We start from the raw sequence: 25,461 nt of genomic DNA, 5'->3' as shown, positions 1-25,461 counted from the left end.
TCCAGGGCCTAACGTTTACCCTGTGTTTTCCATATTGCTCTATGAAATCCTTCTGCTCCCAAGTGGGCAGGAGAACTCATATATGCCATATACAGGCAGGTTGTCTGTATGTTGAATCTCCCTGCATGCCATATACAGCGCAGACAGGTTGTGGCACGTGCTTCCTCTACTAGTGAGGAATGAAGGACACCTCACAAGAGCATTGCCAGAGGTGGCACATTGAGGGAAAGCCACTTAAATGACTGTGACTTGTGACAACAGATTTATACACAAGTGCGCTTCTTTGATGAATGGTTGTCAATGTCTGCCCAAATACAAATGAGATAATAAATGTTTTCAGTAGATATTCAATGTTATACAGGTATCTAGGGCCTTTGATTTATGGCTTCTTTACTTAGCCCAAAAACTTATTTGAGGCTCCTGATGAAACATCACCCATGTTCTATTATTACGGATACTTGTCAAGCATCTTGTTATTGTCTTTTGTATTAATTAGGATTTTGTAGAATTCTCAAACAATGGACTTGACCCAGTAGATTCCTTGCTGACCATGGAGGATGATGGTGAAGAAGTGGATTATATGCTCAGGCTTTGTAGCCTCCAGAAGTACCAGGTGGGGAGTACCACACAGTCAAATCAGTTTTTGCAAATAGTGATGTGTTCTGTTTTAGTAGCCACTTTTCTTTGTTTACAGCAATATATTTAATTGATCATCTCTATTGTTTCTTATTTCTTCTCAGAATAACATAATTATAAAGGTATCTTTGCATTGCACAAGCCTGGACACTGGAGCGGGGTTTCAGGAGATTTTAGAGCAAATAATTCTTATACCATGGATAGTCAGATTGATGAATAAGACAAATTCATCCTATGTGGAGAGAAATAAGACTAATGGGGCTGCAGCCAAAGACAGTATTCCAAGCTTACAAAATCAGCTCAACGCCATCTCCATAGACAAAGAACCTCCATCCGCGCACCATCTCGCAAATGCTGTAGAGATGCCTTGCAGTTGCCAATCTAAATCAATCGGTGAACCAGAGGAAAATGATGAAGATGATATATGACACCTCTTATGAACACCTTTTTGTGAAGTTCACCTGCTTGTACATCACAGAAGAACTAAATTTGGGAACAGAATTAAAGATTGGGATTAGGGTCAACAAGGGCACAGCACACTTGGTTCATTAATGCCCAGGGAGGTTTGTTTTATTCTGTTTTCACTCGGGTACCCAAATACAAATGTTCCTACATTGTAACTGATACATTGTGCCCAAAACATGGTTCAGAACAACTTAATTCCTTCAGCTCCTTCCAGAAGGAAAAATGAAAGGTGTGAATGTGACGCCACTAAAAATGCATTTGCCACCCAAAAGGAAAAGTTCTCATACACATTTTATTTAACTTATATTAACTTATTATTGTGCTTGACTGTATTTCATATCTCGCATTTCTTGGGGTATGCACATCTCAGAAGTTAAAGATAAAAAACAAAGGTGACTTCAATAATAAAAGTCCATGGCTGCTGCAATGCACAACTAATGTAAGCAATTGCTTGCAGGAAACCTTCTTGTAGACAAAACGCCCTACTGCAATTCAGGTGTTCAGATATAACAGCCAAGCTACTGGTATGCCTTACCTAGTCAGTGATGTGGCTATAACAGCTATAGAGTTAGCAATTGCAATTGGGATTGAGCACTTTAGGGACCCATATCCCACCCAGTCACAATAGAAAGCAGCACTTCTAACTGCATAATGATGTTATATTTCTAGAAGCCACATCACTACTGCAAAGCAAAAACGATAAAAAAAATATGCATGTAAATATGTACTGTTTATGTTGCGATTTTTGCCAGTTTGCCAAACAGCTAAGGCTAAGTTCACACTACCGTTACTATACGTTTACCTCCCTTCCGTCAGAGGAAGAGAGGATCGATACATTAAACAGGAAAGAAACAGTTCCGTTAGCATTACCATTGATTTCAATGGTGATTCTTTTGTATCAGTTGCTTTCCGTTTGTCTCTGTTCGCTAGGTTTCCGTTTTTGAATGTAAACAAAACTTCTGCACACTTGCACTTTTGTTTCCGTTCAAAAAAATAGAAAACTAGCGAACGGAGACAAACGGAAAACAACTAAAACAAAAGAATTACCAATTAAATCAATGGTAACTCTAATGGAACCGTTGATTTCCGTTTAATTTATCGATCTTCTCTTCCACTGACAGAAGAGAGGTAAACGTATAGTAACGCCAGTGTGAAAGAAGCCTTAGGTTTATTTAAAGAAGCAATTTTAGGAAACATTGCTAGAACTGCTTCTATAAGGCCTGGGCTACACTGAAACTTTTTGTAGCGCAACTGATTTATTTTAACGATCAACCCACAGCTCCAAAGGAATCCATCGAGTTGTAGGCAATCTTGTAGCCTGCAGCAGTCACTCAATAGTTCAAATCAATCAACAGCGCTACAAAAAGTCGCAGTGTAGCCCTGGTATAAATCATTTCATGGTTTTAATGCTCAATTTTTTTCCCTCATTTGAAATTCAGTAGCCCTGATAAAAACAGCATTTTTCGGCTGCATTGTGTGCATGTTTATGACAGGTCAGCCACAGCAGCAGCTATTCTTACAGAGCAGCTCTGTATGTTGTGGCTTATATAGGAGGGTCCTAAGCAAAGGAACCCCTCTATGATGTTAATATTCCGGAATAGCACATATGGAAAGGAGTTGTCTTTACGAGGCAATCCCTTTAGGGTGCAGTCACACATGGCGTACTTGCTTTATACTTCCGCAGTGTAGACATACGCTGCCGGAAACGTTACAATGTATGTCTATGGGTAAGAATATTCCGCAATACAAAAACTAGAGGAATCAGTCTAAGTTGCAGCATTTTTTTCCCATATGCATACATCGTAGATTTCCACAGCATATTTTTACGGTCCTGAAATACAAGGCAAATGTGTCTTGGTTGAGTGCACCCTTAAAGGGGTTTTCCAAGTTATTAAAAAAAATTGGGCAATGTAGGAGGGATCCAAGAAAAAAAAAAAGAAGAGCCATTACCTCACAGATCCCCATCGTTCCAGCGCCGCTGCTTCCATTCTTCGCCCCAACTGTGTATTGACATAGCTGCAGCGATGATATGCTTGTATACCCACATGATCGCTGCAGCCAATCACTGGTCTCAGTGGGTATACGGCACAGGATTGCTGAGGCCAATGCTTGGCTGTAGCAATCATTTGGGTACATGGGCACATCATCACCGCAGCTATGTTATTAAACAGCGGTGGGGAGGAATAGAGCGGTGGCACTGGAACAACAGGGATCTGTGAGGTAAGTAATGGCTTTTTTTTTTGCATCCCTCATACATTGGCTAATTTTTTTAATTACTCGGAAAACACGTTTAAAGAGGACCTGTCACTAGGTCATATAAGTTGAACAGGTTAATGGCCTGAATAGTGCTGTCTCTCTGATTCCAGTGATTTTTTTTCTTCTTCCAGAGATATGGTCCACTGTTGTGTTGGCTCTCTTCATGCTATTTTTCTGTAGTTAGCCAACAGGGTGTGAACTACATTCATGCTGCTACGCTGATTGGTCAGCATCAGAGGCAGGGGAGCTAGCTCCACCCCGTTGACTAACTACAGCAAATGAGCATATAGGAAGCCAACCTAACAGTGGGCCATATCGAGTCTGAAACAAGAGAGGGGTCAAGGAAAAAAAGAAAAACAGCGCTGGCATCCGGGAGACATCGCTATTCAGGTCAGGTAACTAGTCCAACTAATATGCCCTAGTGACAGGTCCTCTGTAAGGATCAGATATGATAACGTCTCAATCATAACTGATTTGTTTAAGCATTGCAGCCTACACTAAGACCGGTTTCACATATAGCACAGTATAATGTTGCTATGTGCTTTGCATTTATATATCTTGCATGTGAGCCTGCAGATATAAGTCACATTTTACTTTTGCTCTTAAAATCCTTCTCCTATAATAGTTTCTGTGTAATGACTATATTTTACTGTTCATGGAAAGCTCATAGACACATAGACCATCTCTGTATTGCACTCATGCAGCCAGTAAATAGCAACATTTTACTATTACAAAGTGATGCATTTCTTGGTCAGATATCGGGCAAGATAATGCAGATTTTTATGCTGTTAGCTTTACACACTATGATTTTCTGGCAATCTAATTCATTCTGATTATCGCCTCATGTAAATAACCAGAAGCCATCATTTTTAGTTTGCAATAATTGTTGCCTTTATATCTGACGTTAAAACTATATATTGTCAGGCGATATAACCTGTGCTGATTACCCTGTGTAAGACATAGGGGCAGATTTACTAATATTGTCATAAATTTGACTGTTGAATCAATAGCATAGGAGAGGGGAGAAGTTGGAGTGCAAGATGCCGCAGCAGAATAAAACATATTTTTTTCGTTAATGCAAGCAGTAACAGCAGCAACACAGGTATGTCCCTAATCCATTACCTGACAGCTACCTAGCAGGGTCAGCCATTGGAAATCGTAAAATCTGCTGACACACTCTTTTTAAACTGCATGAAAAAAACACGCATACATGCCTTTTATCTTGTGATGACGTATCCCGGCCCAAGGGACGTTAATCAGGCACGAATGGACATTTTTAGGGACCATCCTCCGTGACTATTCAGCCAAGCGGTTCCACCTTTTTTACTCAGAGAAGGTAATTAGCATACAGTGCTTGCAGTGAACAAAGTACTTCTTTTAACTAATGTAGCAACTAATAATACTTACAGGGGAATTTTAAAAAGCTATTCAGCTACACCATAAGGCAGTGGTGGCGCTTTAAGGAGGTCAAAGCTAATAAAAGGTTCCCCTTAAAGGGGTTTTCCAATCTTAGACATTTATGGCATATCCACATGCGCGGCCCTCTCTCCACTAGTCTCCACCCAGATTTTGCAGTTCTGTGTGTCCGTATATTACAGTCATGTTGTTTCCGTGAGTCATTCATATTTTGACGTTCGCACCTATATAAAAGTCACGTGATCGTTTTTCCCCAAGCGTTTCCCAGTGACTGATCTTCAAAATATGGACAGGACATTGATGGCTTCCATGTGCTGTCTGTTATATTATTTGACCCATAGACTTAAATGGCGGCACGAGTCCAGAAATATGGACAGGGATAGGACATGCTCTATAATTTGTGAAATCCAACAACGGATCCGCAAATAAAACTGATGTGTGCATGGACCCATAGAAAAGAACAGGTCAGTGTGCTATCCGCAAAAAATGCACAAAGGAGCACGGTCATGTGCATGAGGCCTAAAGGTATCCACACACGTAGCATTTCTGCAGCAAAATCTGTTTATGTTACGTGTGGGGATTTTGATGCGGATTCACAGCGGTTTTCACATCTTCTACATTAAAAACGGTGAAATCTGCTGTAAACAACCGCAACAGAATGAGCATGCTACAGATTTGAAAATCCACATCATGTTTTGATTTTCGTGCGGACATTTGTTCAACTCTCATGCACACGGCTGGGACTGTAATCTCCTGCTGATTTTCTGTGTGTATTCCACGTGGAAAATCTGCAACATTATCGTCTTGTGTGCAGCAGGCCTTATGCAATTGTTTGGAGTCACTATAATAACTAGACCACAAGTCATATCATTGGAAAATTGTAGTGTGTAAATCAGCCTGACATAGTTTTAGCTGTTCTAACAGACTGGCTTACCATGCAATATGGTTTTCTCAAACATATACACTAAATACTATGTTTATATTGTTTTATAATTTTTTGTGTATCTACTGCTTTCCTTCATAGTACAGGGCTGTGGAATATGTCACCACTATAAAAAGAATATAGTAAATGTTAAAGTGTAGCTAAACGTTTAACAAACTTCTGACATTTCATAGTAACATGTCAGAAACTTTGATTGGTGGGGGTCTGAGCACTGAGACCCCCACCAATCGCTAAAACGAAGCAGTTGAAGCACTCGTGTGAGCGTTCAGCCGCTTCGTGTCTGTTCGGCTTTTTCCGGAAATCAATGTATCGGAGGACGGACTCAATAGAAAGTCTATGAACCCGTACTCCGATACATCGGCCTTCCGGAAAAAGCCGAACAGAAACGAAGCGGCTTCAGCTGCTTCGTTTTAGCAATTGGTGGGGGTCTCAGTGTACAGACCCCCACCAATCAAAACTTTTGACATGTCACTATGACATGTCAGAAGTTTGTTAAACATTTAGCTACACTTTAAGAAGATTTATTATTTTGTTAGAAAAAAATTCTTCGGTAAATATATCTTTTAAAAAAATAAAAAATTTGCACTATTTGGTAAAGATATTTAATTTAATAGTAATTGTGCTTTTGTTTGTAGAGAAAATGAAGCGGAGGTAATTATAGATATTCTACATACTGTCCAACAATTTGCAAATTGCATTAATTTTTAATGTAAATATAAAAACATAATAGAAAGACTTGCTGCCTGTAGTACTTACTGCACTGATAAATACTAACTTTATCTTCCTGTTTGGGGTCAAGTTATGCATTGTCGATGAAAGCTCTTAGATACTGTGTAAAGTTTTTTGCAAAATGTTTGTGGTTAATGGCATAAACATTAAAGGGCTTAAAGAGGCTCTGTCACCAGATTTTGCAAGCCCTATCTGCTATTGCAGCAGATAGGCGCTGCAATGTAGATTACAGTAACGTTTTTATTTTTAAAAAACGAGCATTTTTGGCCAAGTTATGACCATTTTTGTATTTATGCAAATGAGGCTTGCAAAAGTACAACTGGGCGTGTATTATGTGCGTACATCGGGGCGTTTTTACTACTTTTACTAGCTGGGCGTTCTGATGAGAAGTATCATCCACTTCTCTTCAGAACGCCCAGCTTCTGGCAGTGCAGATCTGTGACGTCACTCACAGGTCCTGCATCGTGTCGGCCACATCGGCACCAGAGGCTACAGTTGATTCTGCAGCAGCATCAGCGTTTGCAGGTAAGTAGCTACATCGATTTACCTGCAAACGCCGATGCTGCTGCAGAATCATCTGTAGCCTCTGGTGCCGATGTGTCCTCGCTCGTCCGACACGATGCAGGACCTGGGGAAGTGACGTCACAGCGTGATCTCTCGAGAACACGCTGTGTCTGCACTGCCAGAAGCTGGGCGTTCTGAAGAGAAGTGGATGATACTTCTATACACAACGCCCAGCTAGTAAAAGTAGTAAACACGCCCCGATGTACACACATAATACACGCCCAGTTGTACTTTTACTTTTCAACACGCCCAGTTGTACTTTTGCAAGCCTCATTTGCATAAATACAAAAATGGTCATAACTTGGCCAAAAATGCTCGTTTTTTAAAAATAAAAACGTTACTGTAATCTACATTGCAGCGCCTATCTGCTGCAATAGCAGATAGGGGTTGCAAAATCTGGTGACAGAGCCTCTTTAAAATGGTGTACTCTGAAACGGCGTGTCCCTTTATTTTCCCATCATCAGTCGTAGTTTTTGTTGTTTTTTGTTTTCTTAGTCCCACTAGGGGACTTGAAGCTTCTTGTTTGACCACATATAGAAAGGTTTGCAAATGCCCTCTCAAATCGAAAATCTAATCAAGATAGAGAAAACTACACAAGGTGTACACCACCAATGTATATATATACACGAGAAATAATAATAGGAAGGGGAAAGGAGGAATAGTATGTTTGAAAAATAATAAACTGTATTAAATTGTCTCATTACACAACAATATTTAAAATGTCTAATGTAGGTGTAAGTATTATAAGTGTAGAGGACCCCCAATTCTGCACTTTAATGGGTTAAAAATTAGCCCTTATAAACAATTTGTACATAACTGTAATGCCACATGATGATTACTATGTTGTTAGGTATTTAGCATTATTGTTGCAGATTGTATTGAAATCTGTCACATGTATCAATAATGGCACCTAGAGTTTATTCAAGGGGCATAGAACATAGTCTGGGATGATATGGGATATAGCTATACGATCCAAATTGATATAAGAATTATCCCTGCTCCGTGACATTAATGTCTTCAATCATAAATAGTTTATACTATTGACTCCAAAGAATATAGAATCAATCCCATGGGCCTGGCATTGACCTAGAATCCCACTGAGAGCTTAACTTTAGCAGGCTATACTAAGAGGGCTAAACAGTGAAACTGCATCTGGTTCAGGCACTAGTTGATATTGCTATTGATATTTAGAAGCACCCTCCGTGTCAACAAGTGAAGTGACTATACATGTGATGCTGGCCGCAGAGCCACTCTCACGTGTATGAACCGCTATCGGCTATGTGGTCCGCTCCTGGCTATGTAAATAGAGCGGTACTCTCCTGCTCCACGCTCACACACCGCTCATAGTAGATGCGGAGGCATTTTATAGGTTTGATCACATATATAAAGTTTTGGAATACTTAGTAGTTGGCGAAAGCCATCCTGTGCCTTAACTGGCACAGGGATACTAAAAAAAGGTTTGAAAAAAGTAGGAAACCTGTTGTTAAAAATTCAAATCCCACCCATAAGTAGAGGAACCTTTATGACATCATAGCCACATGATTCTCGCCCTCCTCTGCATCAGCAGGAGTTTTATTCATTGGTCACAACCATCAAGTCATTGTAATGTCATAAAGGAAGGTTCTTTTGCTTTTGGTCAAACACAATAAATTAAATACATACCAAAATCCAAGGGCAAAGCTGATGACCCTCCTCACATTTCTCCACTAATTATAATAAAACATATAATACATATTGACAAAACGACTATTCAAAAACATTTCTTTAGGGCATGACCAGATGTGGCGTATTTCTTCCGCCACTGTCCGCATCAATGGCGCACATAATCTGCGTTGCAGATTCTGTTGCGGCTCTGCCTAAAATGGGCATTAAATTGATGCGGACTAGCCGTTGCGTATTGAGGTGAAAGTACTTCCCCCTTCTCTCTATCAGTGCAGGATAGAGAGAAGGGACAGCCCTTTCCCTAGTAAAAGTAAAAGAAATTCATACTTACCCGGCCGTTGTCTTGGTGACGCGTCCCTCTTTCAACATCCAGCCCGACCTCCCTGGATGACGCGGTAGTCCATGTGACCGCTGCAGCCTGTGATTGTCTGCATCCGTCACTTGGACTGAAACGTTATCCCGGGAGGCCGGACTGGAGGAAGAAGCAGGGAGTTCTCGGTAAGTATGAACTTCTATTTTTTTTACAGCTTGATGTATATTGTGATCGGAAGTCACTGTCCAGGGTGCTGAAACAGTTACTGACGATCGTTTAACTCTTTCAGCACCCTGGACAGTGACTATCTCCTGACGTCGCCTAGCAACGCTCCCGTAATTACGGGTACACAAACGTAGTCACCCGTAATTACGGGAGCCCCATTGACTTCTATGGGCCTGCCCGTGCCGTAATAACGGCCCGTGATTATGGGCGTTTTTACGTTAGTGTGAATGGGACCTCAGTCTGGCTGTAGACCTAGAAATGCATAGGTCCAGCCAGAATGAAGAAATATCATGGTCGTAAAACAAATACGCTACGCAACACACATAACATCTGCGGACTTCATTGCGGAATTTTGACTCTCCATTGAAGTCAATGGAGAAATTCCACAATGAGTCCGCAACAAGTCCGCTACACGTCCGCAACAACCAGTGTATGCTGCGGACACCAAATTCCGCACCGCAACCTATGCTCCGCAGCGGAATTTTCTGCAAAGTGTAAACGAACCTCACTAAAAAGCTGTGGAAAGCAATGGAGAAACGTGTACGCTGCGGATTTCCGCAGCGGACTGACCGCAGCGAAATTCCAGAGCAATTCCGCCACGTCTGGTCATGCCTTCATTGTGCCAAAAATTGCATCCAGACAGACAGCAGCAACATTGCGACCCAAAGGTCCATCTCATTTTAGCATATGTGCATTCTATGGATTGTTTGGTCCGGTGCTGTCTCAAATTTCGTCAATGAATAATTATTACTTATTTACATGGCAAAGATGGGATGCAATGTCAAAGTGATCTGATAAAATGTATTGAGTCGCAGTAAAAGTGGAATTCAATGTAACCATAAGGCAGCAATTGCTAACGGTTAGGTTATGTTCACACGGGCTAATTTCAGCCGTTTTTTGTGTTGTAAACGTCCCGAAAAACGGCTGGAAAATCGGAAGCAGAACGCCTACAAATATCTGCCCATTGATTTCAACATTCAATTTTTATTGACATTTTTCAAAATACAAGAATAGTAACATAGAATTGGTACAATGTCCAATCATACCCAAATAAATGAAAAAATAACCAAGAAGTAGAGATCAGGAGAGGGAAGGAAGGGGAAGGGGAAGGAGGGGGAACAAAAGGTATAGGTGAAATATCGACTGCAACATCATTATACATTTTCCAATGGTTCCAGAAGGCAATAAAGGAAGCATATCTATTCTGCCTAAGGTAGAAGAGACGTTCATATATGCAATGTGTTGAAACTTTAGCAATAACTTTTTTACATAAAGGGGACGCCGAAGATTTCCAGGCTTTAGCTATCAAAAGTTTGGCTGTAAGCAAAACTTGACACACTGGACGTCTAAAGTCAGGCGCCACTTTCTCTATCTCCAATGACAGAAGAGCGGGATCTTAGCTATGGGTATCCCGTTAACTGCCAAAAGGAGTTGGAAACTTCACTCCAAAAGGTAGATATTAGAGGACATCCCCAAAATATATGATAAATTGTCTGCACATTGATTTCAATGGGAAATACGGCGTTCTGTTCCAACGGGGCGTTTTTTTACGCCTCATTTTAAAAAAACGGTGCGTAAAAAGACGCCTGGTAAAAAGACGTGCCTGTCACTTCTTGAGCCGTTTTTGATTGACTCAATAGAAAAACAACTCCAAAAACGGCCGTAAAAAAACGCTGGGAAAACGCTAGTTTGATTAAAAAACGGCTGAAAATCAGGAGCGGTTTTCCCTTGAAAACAGCTCCGTATTTTCAGCCGTATTTTGTTAACCGTGTGAACATACCCTTAGAGTTTGCAGCAACTTTTTGGAATCTTTGGCCAGTTCAACACAAGTTTTTCTACTGGAAAGGACTCGAGGAAAAAAGAAAGTGTTACTCAAATTCCAAGAATCATCATGTAACTTGAGTAATCATTCTCAAGTCGAGCATCCAGCCCAGTGGTTCCCTGGGGTGCTGCGAGAACCATCCAGGGGTGCACCGACACTCTGCTCATCCCCTTTTTTTTGCTACAAGCTTCGCCCCTGATGCTTATTCCAACTATGCTTGTAGCAGACGTGCCGCATGCACATCTGCTACAAGTACCGCCCACCACTTCCCACTAGAAGAGCCTGACGGAGGGAGAGAAGCCATTAACGCTGGGAAGGGTAAGTATTTTATCTATAGTTTGTTAGCAATTGTGTGAGAACTGGAGCCAGGGGAATGATGGAAGTTGTAGTTCTCCCCTCTCATACCTCTTTCCTGGAATGTCCTCTAATATCACATAACAACAGTCTGGACATGCTGGGATTTGTAGTTCTTTCCTCTTATGCATCTTCCCTGTAATGTCCTCTAATATTACATAATAAATACCTGGACATGCTGGGAGTTGTAGTTCTCTCCTCTTATACCTCCTCCCTGTAATGTCCTCTGATATCCCATAATAACAGCCTGGACATCCTGGGAGTTATAGTTCTCCCCTCTTATACCTCCTCCCTGTAATGTAGGAAGGACATGCTGGGAGTTGTAGTGCTGTACTATTCTACTTCCTCCTGTAATGTTCTCTGACATCCCATAATAACAGCCCGGACATGCTGGGAGTTGTAGTTATCTCCTCTTATACCTCCTTATTTATTCCTTCCCCAAGAGTAAGCACACTTTCTGTCTGTGATGGTCACATTACTGTGGCTGATCATATTACAAGGGGGGGGGGCTGATGGCTATTTTACTGGGGGGCAGGGGCGTAGCTAGGGGGGGCAGGCGAGGCCGCACCATCCATGACGGCGGCCTGCTGCCTCTCTAAAGGGGTCGGCGGCACCACTGAAACCAGGCGCTGCCACCCCCTCCTGCACGATAAATGTACTTGCGTCTATATTACACATGTACAAATAGAAGCAATGAATGGCCGGGTACGTTCCGTGCCCGGCCATTCAGCACCTTTCTACGAGTGAAGCGGCGCGATACTGTGCACCACTTGCGTCGTTGAAAGGCGCTGATTGACAGGGAAAGTCATTCTGCCCTGCCAATCAGCGCCTTTCATAGACGCAAGCGGCGCAATCACGTCATCGCGCTGCTTGCGTCGTTCAACCCCAGGAGACCTGCGCAGAAGAGAGCAGGTCTCCATTGCCTCCGGACGGTGCGGTAACGGGATTAAGGTGAGTTTGTATAGTTTGTTTTGTTATCCTAATAAAAAAGTGTGTGGCATTATCTACGGGGGGTGGCTTTATCTATGGGGGGTGGCTTTATCTACAGGGGGGGCTTTATCTACGAGGGGATTTATCTACGGGGGGGCTCTATCTACAGGGGGCTATATACTGGGGTGGAATATATGTGGAGCACTATATACAGGGGTGGGCTATATGTGTAGCACTATATACAGGGGTGGGCTATATCCACAGGGGGGCTATATACAGGGGTGGGCTATATGTGGAGCACTATATACAGGGGTGGGCTATCTGTGGAGCACTATAGGGGGAGCTATATGTGGGACACTATATACAGGGGTGGAATATATGGGGGCACTATCTACAGGGGGCTCTATGGGGGGCACTATCTACAGGGGGCTCTATGGCAGTCACTATCTACAGGGGGCACGGTGTGTGTGGGACACAGTGTATGGTGCTATTATAATTAGAGGTGCAATGTATGGTGCTATTATATTTAGGGGAGTAGTGTGTGGTATAATGAGAACTTTATGTTAGTTTATAGGTGTAGAAATGTTTGAAAAGTGAGAAGCTGAAGACATCCGAGCGGCAAACTGCAGAAATGGGCTGTGACTGGGAGAAGTGATCATAGAGGTCTGGACCGGATGGAGAAAAAGAACTAGAATCTGAGACGTCATCGGTGAGTCACTTAATGTAAATGCTTATTCTGGCTCTAATCAGTACTGTAGTCACTGTATGATCTGCAGCGAGATGATGGGTGGTATGATTATGATATGATTATTTTTTTGTGAAACAGCAACTCCCAGCATATCCTTACAATGTGTGGGGCATGGTGGGAGCTGGAAACAATTTAGTGCAAACCTATATGGCAGGGGTTGCACTAAATTGAGCTGTATTTGTGTTGGTGTTGTATGTATGTACTGAGCTTGGTTCTGGTACCTTATATATGTACTGAGCGCGATTCTGGGGCTGAATTTATGTACTGAGCTTTGTTCTGGTGCTGTATATATGTCATGAGCTGTGTTCTGGTGCTGTATATATGTAATGAGCTTTGTTCTGGTACTGTATATATGTATAGAGCTTGGTACTGGAGCTGTATTTATGTACTGAGCTTGGTTCTTATGCTGTATTTATGTACTGAGATTTGTTCTGGTGCTGTATGACACGTCATTGATTGGTAGAGAAAACAAACATGGCAAGGGGGAAGGAGATGTCGGGAAAGAGGTTGGGGGGGGGGGCGCCAAACTGAATCTTTGCACCGGGTGCTGGAGAACCTAGCTACTCCTCTGTGGGGGGGGGGCTGAGGCTGATGGTCACTTTACTGGGGGGGGGCTGAGGCTGATGGTGACTTTACTGGAGGGGGCTGATGGTCACTTTACTGGAGGGAGCTGACGGTCATTTTACTGTGAGTGGGGGGCTGATGGTCATTTTACTGTGAGTGGGGGGCTGATGATTATTTTACTGTGAGGGGGCTGATGGTTATTTTTCTGTTCGTGGGGGGTTGATAGTTATTTTACTGTGAGTGGGGGGGCTGATGGTTATTTTACTGTGAGTGGATGGCTGAGGGTCATTTTACTGTAAGTGGGGGCTGATGGCCATTTTATAAATCACTGCCTAAATGAACGATTAAAAATAGATTTTTATTATAGGTATCAAAACTAAAAATGGGCTTAGATAGCCAAGAAGAACTGTTTAAGGCATAAGCAGGAAAACCAGTAGGGATACACAGGCAGATATTGCAATTATCCGTATTAATCACAGCCTGCGTACAGATTCAAGGTCCCTTTGTATTATAATATAAACCTGGTGATCACTGCCACTGAGTCTGTGTCTCTATATCTGGGTCCCTGATTTATATATTCAATTGTAGTGAACGTACATCTAGCAATATCAGCACAACTATTTATGTGCAGTGTTAATCCCTGATGGTCATTTTACTGTGAGTGGGGCCTGATAATCTTTGAGTGGTTTCCACCTCTGACCTTCCATTGTAATTAATAGGAGGCAGAAAATACCTGCGGCACTCGTTTGGTGCTTTTTTGCCTGCGGTTTTTGCATTAGCTTCAATGGCTTAAAAAAAATGTGGGTGAAATACACCGCAAAAAAAGCGTCAATTCAAAATCTGCCTCAAAATTCCTAAAGGAATTTTGAGGCAGATTTTTTTTTCTGCCTTACAAAAAAACGCTGTGTGAACATATCCTAAGAGTGTAGTGCTTGTTTTTAGCTGTTTTGTAAATAATTTTTGGTAGGGGTGCCCTGAGGAAATTATTTTTTTCCAGGGGTGCCTCGAGCCTGAAAAGGTTGGGAAACTCAGATCCAGCCTAATGTATGTAGTGCCAGCGAGGTTTTACTGGGTGCTATATTTATTATAACTGCAGGATGGTAAAACTAGATGTAACTAGATAATATACAAACCAGAACATAGTGGCAGAAAATGACTCTGGGCACTTCACACACACTCAGATCACAGGCTAACTGTAGGAAGCTATTAAACAAGCTTTGATATAGGAAACTTCAGGACTTTCCTGTGATTTGTTTGATGTCTGTTCACACAGCATCATGAATCACACTGATTACCATTAGCTTATCAGTTGAAAGGTGTCATGTAAAAGGCAAGTGCTGCACTTTCAGATATGTCATCTTTCTCTGCCTTCTCTGTACAATCAGATGTAATATTTACCCATGATTGGATTGAAACTTTCATCTGAGAGATGTCTCTAGAATGTGCGTCATACACCTAGTTTAGAAAGACCATTTCTACAGTTCTTCATGTACCCTTCTGAACAATGCTTGCTAAATACTCTTGAGCTTTACCATGAAGTACAGTACTGTGCAAAAGTTTTAGGCAGCTGTGGAAAAATGCTGCAAAGTAAGAATGCTTTCAAAAATAGAAGTGTTAACAGTTTTTGTTTTATCAATTAACAAATTGCAAAGGGAATGAACAGAAAATAAATCGAAATCAAAGCAATATTTGGTGTGACCACCCTTTGCCTTCAAAACAGCATAAATTCTTCTAGGTACACTTGCACACAGTTTTTGAAGGAACTCAGCAGGCAGGTTGTACCAAACATTTTAGAGAACCACAGATCTTCTGTGGATGTAGGCTACCTCAAATCCTTCTGCCTCTACATGTAATCCCAGAGAGACTCGATGATGTTGAGATCAGGGCTCTGTGGGGGCCATATCATCACTTCCAGCGCTCCTTGTTTTTAGTTACGCTGAAGATAGTTGTTAATCACATTGACTGTATGTTTGGGGTCATAGTCCTGCTGCAGAATAAATTTGGAGACAATCAGACGCCTCCCTGATGGTATTGCATGATGGATAAGTATTGTTGTATCTTCTTCCTGTGCTCAGTCTTGTCATGGTGGACCTGTGACATGAAATTGTCTTCCACAACCTCAACTTTGCAGCAGAGTTTGGCTGGTTCTCACCCAGTTTTAAGCCTCATACACATCTGTTTCTGTTACAGTTAATGACTGTGTTTCAACCTACATATGAAAATGATGATCATTATCACCTGTCTGGTATAATTGGTTAATCATACACTTGACAATAATCCTACAAAATCCATGACTTTGTGCAAGTGTACCAAGAAGAATTTATGCGGTATACTTCTATTTTTGAATGCATTTGTAACGTCTATGACCACGGTCCGTCATTCGGCCGTTAACCTCGACGGCCGTGGCCATGGACATCTTACCTCGCTGCAGCGTCGTCCTCCTGTGAGGCGCCGGCACTCACTTCCAGACTTCGAATGTCTCCGGCATGCGCGCGAGCCCGCGCGTGCACGGTCTTAAAGGGCCAGTGCACGCATTTTTGCAGGAACTCTGCAATCTAGTCCAGGATGCCCTGGGCTATAAAAAGGGCTCTGCCCTCTTGCTCTTTGCCAGAGCGTTGTATGTTTCCCACAGTTTGTCGTGCTTATGGTCTCACCTGACGTCTTCCCGCCGCCTGGTCCTGGACGTGCCTGCCTCGTTACTGCCTACGATTGCCTCAGGTACCCTCGCTTAACTATTTGAACTCTGTACTTACCTGTTTGGCCAGCTGCCATCCCGCTACGCGGTACGGCCCAGTGGGTCCACACCCCGCACCGTGACAGCATTCTTAGTTTGCAGCATTTTTCCACAACTGCCTAAATCTTTTATACAGCACTGTATATTAGGATTATTCTCAATGTACAGTAAAGGTTTTAAAAAGTCTGTATATAAAAGTAAATCTCTCCAAGAAATGTAGAGGAAGCAGCCTGCAACTTAAGTTTAACCAGACATGATACATTGCTTCAAATAGAATATAAATAGGTAAAGCAGTCAAGGTGTTTCAAAAGCGTGCACGCTTAAAGGGATTTTCCCATCAGGGACATTTATGACATATCCACAGGATATGCCATAAATGTCAGATAGACAGACTTTAGCTTTCTGTGTTCCTGGTGACGCTTGTGATTTCCGACCATATAAGAAACAGCGAAGCTCGCTGAGCTACGCTGTTTCCGTAAGTCCTATAGTAATGAATGGCAGTTACAGAAACAGCATAGCATGAGAGCTACGCTGTTTCTGTAACTACCATTCACTTCTAAGGGAAAACATAGAAAGCTAAAACTGAGTTTAAGGGGCCCCATTTTAGAGATAGGTGGGGGTCCCAGAGGTGGGACCCGCCGCATCTATCTGACATTTATGGCATATCCTGTGGATATGTCATAACTGTCCCTGATGGGAAAACCCTTTTAGTTGACACTCCCGGGCCCCAATGCAAATTCTGTGGCCCCATCTACCATATGCCATTTATATGACTGTTGTCTTCTTATTTTGCAAAGGGGCTTTTGGACTACATTAAGCCCCGGGACTGGGTGTGACTGCTACGCCTGCATCCCCTATAGCTATGCCCCTGCCTTAATACAATTTCTACTTTCATTAATGTTTTAAGCAGTATAAACCTTCCGTACTATAAGCAGTTACTCCAAAACTGCATTTGGAAGATGTATGAGTCAAGATTAGAGATGAGCGAACTTATCAAAAGTTCGGTTCGGCTAGTTCGCCGAATTTCACGAAAAGTTCGATTCGGACCGAACAAGTTTGGACCGAACCTGTAATTTCCGTGCGCCGAGCATGGTACTGTCCAGGGTGCTGATAGAGTTAATGGGCTGCACTAACTCTTTCAGCAACCTTGACAGTACATGCTCGGCGCGCGGAAAATACAATTTTAATGTAATTAAAAAAATAATAATACGTTCATACTTACATTCCTCCTGTCCGGCCTCCAGCGATGACGTTTCATCCATGTCGCCGCTGCAGCCAATCACAGGCTGTAGTGGCGGTCACGCAAGTCAGGATGACGTCAGAAGGCCGGCCTCCAGGGATGACGCTTCATCCCACGTGACCGACTCTGCAGCCAATCACAGGCTACAGCGCACTCTACACTACACTACACTACATTATATTACATGCGTTGTGGCGCAGATGACGTAATCATATCAGGCACACGTGATTACGTCATCTGCGCCCACCGCTCTGTTATTGTGAATGGGAGCAGTAAGAAGAAAAGTGACGGGACCGTTCAAATCTTCGTGGGAACGTCTTAGGTGAGTTTATTTATGTATGTATGTTTGCATGTATGTATGTATGTATGTTGTCATGTATGTATGTTGTCATGTATGTATGTGTATATGTGCATGTATGTTTGCATGTATGTATGTTTGCATGTATGTATGTTGGCATGTATGTATGTTGGCATGTATGTATGTGTATATGTGCATGTATTTTTGCATGTATGTATGTTTGCATGTATGTATGTTGGCATGTATGTATATTGTCATGTATGTATGTATGTATGTATGTTGTCATGTATGTATGTATGTATGTATGTATATGTGTGCATGTATGTTTGCATGTATGTTGGCATGTATGTATATATGTGCATGTTTGTATGTATATTTGCATGTATATATTTGCATGTATGTATGTATGTTTGCATGTATGTATGTTTGTATGTTTGCATGTATGTATGTTGGCATGTATGTATGTTGGCATGTATGTATGTATGTATATATGTGCATGTATGTATGTTTGCATGTTTTTATTTTTGCATGTATGTTTGCATGTATGTTTATATATATATATGTGCATGTATGTAATTATGTTTGCATGTATTTATGTTTGCATGTATATTTGTGCATGCTTGTATATATGTATGTATCTATCTATCTTTGCATCTTTGTTTGTTTGTATGTATGTATGTTTTCATGTGTGTGTGTATGCATGTATGTATGTATGATAGTTTGCATGTATGTATGTATATATGTGTGTATGTTTGCATGTATGTATATTTGCATGTATATATGTGCATGCTTGTATATATGTATGTATGTATGTTTGTATATATGTATGTATGTATGTTTGCATGTATGTTTGTTTGTATATATGTCTGTATGGCCATGTATGATACTGTCTGCTGGTGCCCTGTATCTAAGTCAACTTCGCGGCAGGCTTCTATACATGGTATAACAGTCAGTATCACACATTAAACTGAATCTAAGCCTACGACATGTTTTATTTCATTTTTTATTTTTTTATTTTTTTACAGGTTTGGTGTTTGGACTATGGCGGTTTCGAGGACTACTTAGATGACGGTTTTTTTTTCTACAATAAAATGGTTAATGAGGGTTGTGTTGGGGGTGCTTTATTTCAATAAAATATTTTATCTATATCTTTGTCTTTTCTTTTCAAATTTTATTACTACCACTTTAGTAATTCACTGAAGTGATAAATGAGTAAAATGTATAATTTTTATTTCATAGCTATCTAAAAACAGGGGTACAATCACCACTGTGAAAAGCCCAACCGTGTATTTAAAAACGTATTAAACACAATACTCCCAGTCCTAGTTCGTTTGCGAACCCTTTGTGACTGGGTATGTAAACAGAGATATCAAAATATGGAATCAGCGTATAACATTGGTAAAGCAGTGGTTTGGACCCTCGTTCACACAGGAGCCTGCGTTAACCGCACCAGATTCTCCCAATGTACAGATGCACAACAATGCCACTGCCCCCTACGCAAAATTCCCTCACTTCACCCGACCCTACGCGTTTCTATACTTATCATCAGGGGTCTGTCAGTCTGGCCAGGATGCCAGCGATATATCTTCAGCAGCAGGTATTCTACTGCACAACACGGAAGCATGCACACATAGATGTCAGCGGCATGCTTCACTCTGGGACTCTGAGTCACTATGAACTGAATACTCCGCCCCCTGGCTCCGGCAGCATACATCAAACAGCCAATCACACTGGCCCAGCACATCCATGATGCTCAACCATGTGACTCCTGGCTGTCAGCTGACATACCCGGAAGTAACAATGTAAACAACACAGAACATGCTGACTCAATGGGAGGCTGTAGAAGTATCTGTTTGCTACACAAAGCCTCATGCTATTCAAGGATGGAGTATAACAATATTAGGTTGGATATATGTTGCGGATCAGCTCAGGACCGCAATTGGACTACCACGATAGGAGCACCTACCCTGAAAATACATAATATATGGATGGAAGAACGACGTAATTGTAAACCTCACATAAAACATATGACACACTCCTGGACTCAATTGCCATACCTGCTACTTATTGATTGATATATTACAAGTGACTACACTGGGACTAGGAATGCATTACCATACCCCCACCCAGAGGACCAAAAAAGCCCTATGACTTGATATGGATTGTATATTAAATAAAACAGGTATAATTTGTTTGCTCGTTTAAACCTTCAGGATGTACGCAAGCCAGTCTGTAGATCCATTGGGCCTCTTTACGCAGAATGAGGTTATCCCAATCCCCTCCCCGTTTAGGAGGACGTACCAATTCAATTGCCTGAAATTTTAAACATTCTGCCCTGCCTTGATGTTTTGCATGCACATGTTTTGATATGGAAGTATCTCTTTCATTTGTAACATCTCCAACATGTTCCCTAATCCGGCGCCGAAACTGCCGTATCGTCTTGCCCACGTAATTCAGTGGGCACGGACATGTGATTAAATAGACAACTCCAGCCGTTTTGCAGTTCACAAAATCTCGGATATCATACTCAACCTTGGTGGTAACACTTTTAAATTTTTTTCCACTTTGAATGAAATCACAGGCTCTACAACTACCACATCTGTGTGTAACCAAGTACCCTTTTGGATTATTGGATCAAAACAACTCTGCATCACCCTATCCCTGATGTTTTTACCTCTACGGAACGTGACTGAAGGCCATTGTGTTATCTGATCCGCCAAGTCCGCATCGGCTCCTAGGATATGCCAATACCTCTTGAGGATTTCCATGATCTCAGATTGTTTGGGGTCAAAAGTACCTATGAGCCTAGTGACCCTTTCCTCTTGACGTTGTCTAGGGACTAAAAGGCTCTGCCTATCTGCATCCCTCGCTCCCTCATAGGCCTTTCTAATTACCCCCTTAGGGAAGCCCCTCTCCTTCAATCTGTTTGTCAGGTCATGTGCCTGTGACTCAAAATCGTCCATTGAACTACAATTTCGGCGTACTCTCATGAATTGGCCTCTGGGAATCCCACGTTTGAGGGGATAAGGGTGACAACTGTTCCATTGTAGGAAACTATTGGTTGCTGTCTCCTTTCGGTGTATTTTAGTACGTATTGTGCCTTCCTTAGTTTTAATTATCTTAAGATCTAAAAAAGATAATTCCTGATCACTGATTTCACATGTGAACCTGAGCCCTAAATTGTTTGTATTAAGGGCTGCCACAAAATTATTGAATTCCTGCACTGTGGAATTCCAGAGCAACAACACGTCATCAATATATCTAATCCAGATACCTATTGATGAAGTCCACTTGACAAATTTATCCCCAAAGACCACTGTCTCTTCCCACCAACCAAGAAACAAGTTTGCATACGTGGGAGCAGTGGGACTCCCCATTGCTGTACCACGTTGCTGATGAAAAATACGGTCTTCAAAGATAAAAACATTCCTTTCTAACACAAAGTGGAATAATTGCAAAACAAGCTGGTTATGAGCCACATATTGAGTGCCCCTAGATTTTAGAAAGTATTCCACTGCTTCACAGCCAAGTCTATGTGGAATGGAGGAATACAAAGCCTCCACATCCAAACTCGCCAGAAATGTATTTTGTTCCAAAGTGATACCCTCAATTTGTTTTAAAACATCCATGGTATCACGTACATATGATGTGAGACCTAGCACAAACGGACGCAGCACCTGGTCTATATATGTACTCACATTCTGGGTTAGATTATTAATACCTGATACAATGGGTCTACCACGTAGGGGAGGATAGCCCTTGTGGATTTTTGGCAGGCTATAAAAGCATGCCATAATAGGAAATTGAGGAAATAGAAAGTTGAATTCGCTAGCACTGATCAAAGACCTGCTCTTTGCATCCCGCAGGATACCTAAAAGCTCCTTCTTGAACACTGCTGTGGGGTTATCTTTTAGAATGGTGTAACAGTCAGGATTGAGCAATATGTCCTCACACATTTTCTTATAGTCTTCTCGACTCATAACCACAATGTTCCCATCCTTATCGGATGCTTTTAGAATGATATTACGTCTTTTTTCCAAAGTGGTACGAGCTACACGTTCAGACCAAGACAGATTGTTATCAATGCCCCTCATATCCTGACTCAAAGCTTTGATCTCTTCACCCACCAAATCTACGAACAGATCTACGTTGGTAAAATCTCCTAATGGCGGCAACTTCCTACTTCTAGTTCTTAGATTAGTAAAAGGACCCAGTCCTGGGGTTCTACTTGATTCTTCAAGTAACCCTTCCAGTGCTTCTAGTCCTTCTAAATCAAATTCCTCTAGACCCATTTCCAGACATTTTTTCCTGTTGTAATGTTTGAAAAACGTAATCCATTTTAATTTACGAGCAAACAAATTCAAATCCTTGATCCAGGTAAATGAATCAAATTTTACTGTGGGGACAAATGAAAGTCCCTTCTCTAAAAGCATGATCTCAGATGGACTCAGATTATGTTCCGATAAATTAATTATTTGTAACTTATCCGTTCCTATTCCCTTTATAAATCCTTTTGTCCCCTCAGCATGTAGCGGGAAATGGGGGGATTGTTGGATAAAAAATTATTACTGCCACTGTTGGAAGAAGCTCTGGCTCGGCCTCTATTCCTACCTTTGGCACCTCCCCTAAATTTTTGTCTACCACCACCAGTCCCAGAGAATGGGCCTACTCTTTCAGAGTCTGTTGTTTCACTCTCAGATGTAGAGGGGTCAGATTCTCTTTGACCCCTATTTCCCTGCTGATGTTGTTGTTGTTGTTGTTGTTGCTGATTAACAAAATCATAAGCTTATTTCTCCCTAAATTCCTGCAGATCTCTCTGGAACTGGAAGTGCTTACGCTCTTTTAGATGACAAGTAAACCTCTCTAAGGATTGTTGCAAGGTTTTATCTTTTTTATCAAAACCTGGGGTATCAACCAGAGTCTTGACTGTCTCAATCTCTTTTTTCAGTTCCACACTGATGTGATCAAATTGAATAATCTCTTCCTCAACCAAAATTTGCATAAATCTCAGTGAACTCCCTGTAATCTCCTGCTCCCACCTCTCTTTAATGTTAGGTGTCTTTAATCTGGGGGCTGGGGTAATAGGGACTCTGAGGCCTCTAGGCACTATTTTGTTCTTAAGATAGTTCTCTAGACTCTGGATTTCCCACCAACTTCTTGTATAATCCTTGTGTAATCTAGTGAGGTTTTTAAAAGTGGATTTAAGGGACACACCCTGCGTTGTATACGCCAGTTCACACTCAGAGAAGACACTTTTTGCCTCACTCATCCATCCTTCTGTATTTAGGTCAGAGAGTGCAAAGGCTGCCATACCCAGATATATCAAATTGTATAATAAACTGTACTAATTCGTAATAATTCACTGTATTTTAACGATATATATTGTGCTCCCACAGATATGAACATTTGAAAATTCACTGAAGTGATAAATGAGTAAAATGTATAATTTTTATTTCATAGCTATCTAAAAACAGGGGTACAATCACCACTGTGAAAAGCCCAACCGTGTATTTAAAAACGTATTAAACACAATACTCCCAGTCCTAGTTCGTTTGCGAACCCTTTGTGACTGGGTATGTAAACAGAGATATCAAAATATGGAATCAGCGTATAACATTGGTAAAGCAGTGGTTTGGACCCTCGTTCACACAGGAGCCTGCGTTAACCGCACCAGATTCTCCCAATGTACAGATGCACAACAATGCCACTGCCCCCTACGCAAAATTCCCTCACTTCACGCGACCCTACGCGTTTCTATACTTATCATCAGGGGTCTGTCAGTCTGGCCAGGATGCCAGCGATATATCTTCAGCAGCAGGTATTCTACTGCACAACACGGAAGCATGCACGCATAGATGTCAGCGGCATGCTTCACTCTGGGACTCTGAGTCACTATGAACTGAATACTCCGCCCCCTGGCTCCGGCAGCATACATCAAACAGCCAATCACACTGGCCCAGCACATCCATGATGCTCAACCATGTGACTCCCGGCTGTCAGCTGACATACCCGGAAGTAACAATGTAAACAACACAGAACATGCTGACTCAATGGGAGGCTGTAGAAGTATCTGTTTGCTACACAAAGCCTCATGCTATTCAAGGATGGAGTATAACAATATTGGGTTGGATATATGTTGCGGATCAGCTCAGGACCGCAATTGGACTACCACGATAGGAGCACCTACCCTGAAAATACATAATATATGGATGGAAGAACGACGTAATTGTAAACCTCACATAAAACATATGACACACTCCTGGACTCAATTGCCATACCTGCTACTTATTGATTGATATATTACAAGTGACTACACTGGGACTAGGAATGCATTACCATACCCCCACCCAGAGTACCAAAAAAGCCCTATGACTTGATATGGATTGTATATTAAATAAAACAGGTATAATTTGTTTGCTCGTTTAAACCTTCAGGATGTACGCAAGCCAGTCTGTAGATCTATTGGGCCTCTTTACGCAGAATGAGGTTATCCCAATCCCCTCCCCATTTAGGAGGACGTACCAATTCAATTGCCTGAAATTGTAAACATTCTGCCCTGCCTTGATGTTTTGCATGCACATGTTTTGATATGGAAGTATCTCTTTCATTTGTAACATCTCCAACATGTTCCCTAATCCGGCGCCGAAACTGCCGTATCGTCTTGCCCACGTAATTCAGTGGGCACGGACATGTGATTAAATAGACAACTCCAGCCGTTTTGCAGTTCACAAAATCTCGGATATATTACTCAACCATGGTGGTAACACTTTTACATTTTTTTCCACTTTGAATGAAATCACAGGCTCTACAACTACCACATCTGTGTGTACCCGGTATCTGCCTGTCTAACCAAGTACCCTTTTGGATTATTGGATCAAAACAACTCTGCATCACCCTATCCCTGATGTTTTTACCTCTACGGAACGTGACTGAAGGCCATTGTGTTATCTGATCCGCCAAGTCCGCATCGGCTCCTAGGATACGCCAATACCTCTTGAGGATTTCCATGATCTCAGATTGTTTGGAGTCAAAAGTACCTATGAGCCTAGTGACCCTTTCCTCTTGACGTTGTCTAGGGACTAAAAGGCTCTGCCTATGTGCATCCCTCGCTCCCTCATAGGCCTTTCTAATTACCCCCTTAGGGAAGCCCCTCTCCTTCAATCTGTTTGTGAGGTCATGTGCCTGTAACTCAAAATCGTCCATTGAACTACAATTTCGGCGTACTCTCATGAATTGGCCTCTGGGAATGCCACGTTTGAGGGGATAAGGGTGACAACTGTTCCATTGTAGGAAACTATTGGTTGCTGTCTCCTTTCGGTGTACTTTAGTACGTATTGTGCCTTCCTTAGTTTTAATTATCTTAAGATCTAAAAAAGATAATTCCTGATCACTGATTTCACATGTGAACCTGAGCCCTAAATCGTTTGTATTAAGGGCTGCCACAAAATTATTGAATTCATCCACTGTGGAATTCCAGAGCAACAACACGTCATCAATATATCTAATCCAGATACCTATTGATGAAGTCCACTTGACAAATTTATCCCCAAAGACCACTGTCT

The 25,461-nt window shown here is 41.8% G+C and overlaps 1 protein-coding gene across 1 annotated transcript in view; it reads left to right on the top strand.

Moving 5' to 3' along the window:
* Positions 1–1,163, top strand: part of LOC142748025 (mucosa-associated lymphoid tissue lymphoma translocation protein 1-like) — an 89,842-nt gene extending 88,679 nt beyond the window's left edge. Inside the window, exons 15-16 of the mRNA XM_075855141.1 lie at positions 497–613; positions 741–1,163. Of these exons, the coding sequence (XP_075711256.1) occupies positions 497–613; positions 741–1,064 (441 nt within the window). The 3' untranslated portion in view covers positions 1,065–1,163. The remainder of the gene's footprint in view (positions 1–496; positions 614–740) is intronic.
* Positions 1,164–25,461: the final 24,298 nt, after the last annotated feature.

Source organism: Rhinoderma darwinii, chromosome 3, assembly GCF_050947455.1.
Source record: "Rhinoderma darwinii isolate aRhiDar2 chromosome 3, aRhiDar2.hap1, whole genome shotgun sequence".
Classification (NCBI taxonomy): Eukaryota; Metazoa; Chordata; class Amphibia; order Anura; family Rhinodermatidae; genus Rhinoderma; species Rhinoderma darwinii.
Note: the sequence above shows the minus strand (reverse complement) of the source record. Positions and strands in the feature narration are given on the sequence as shown.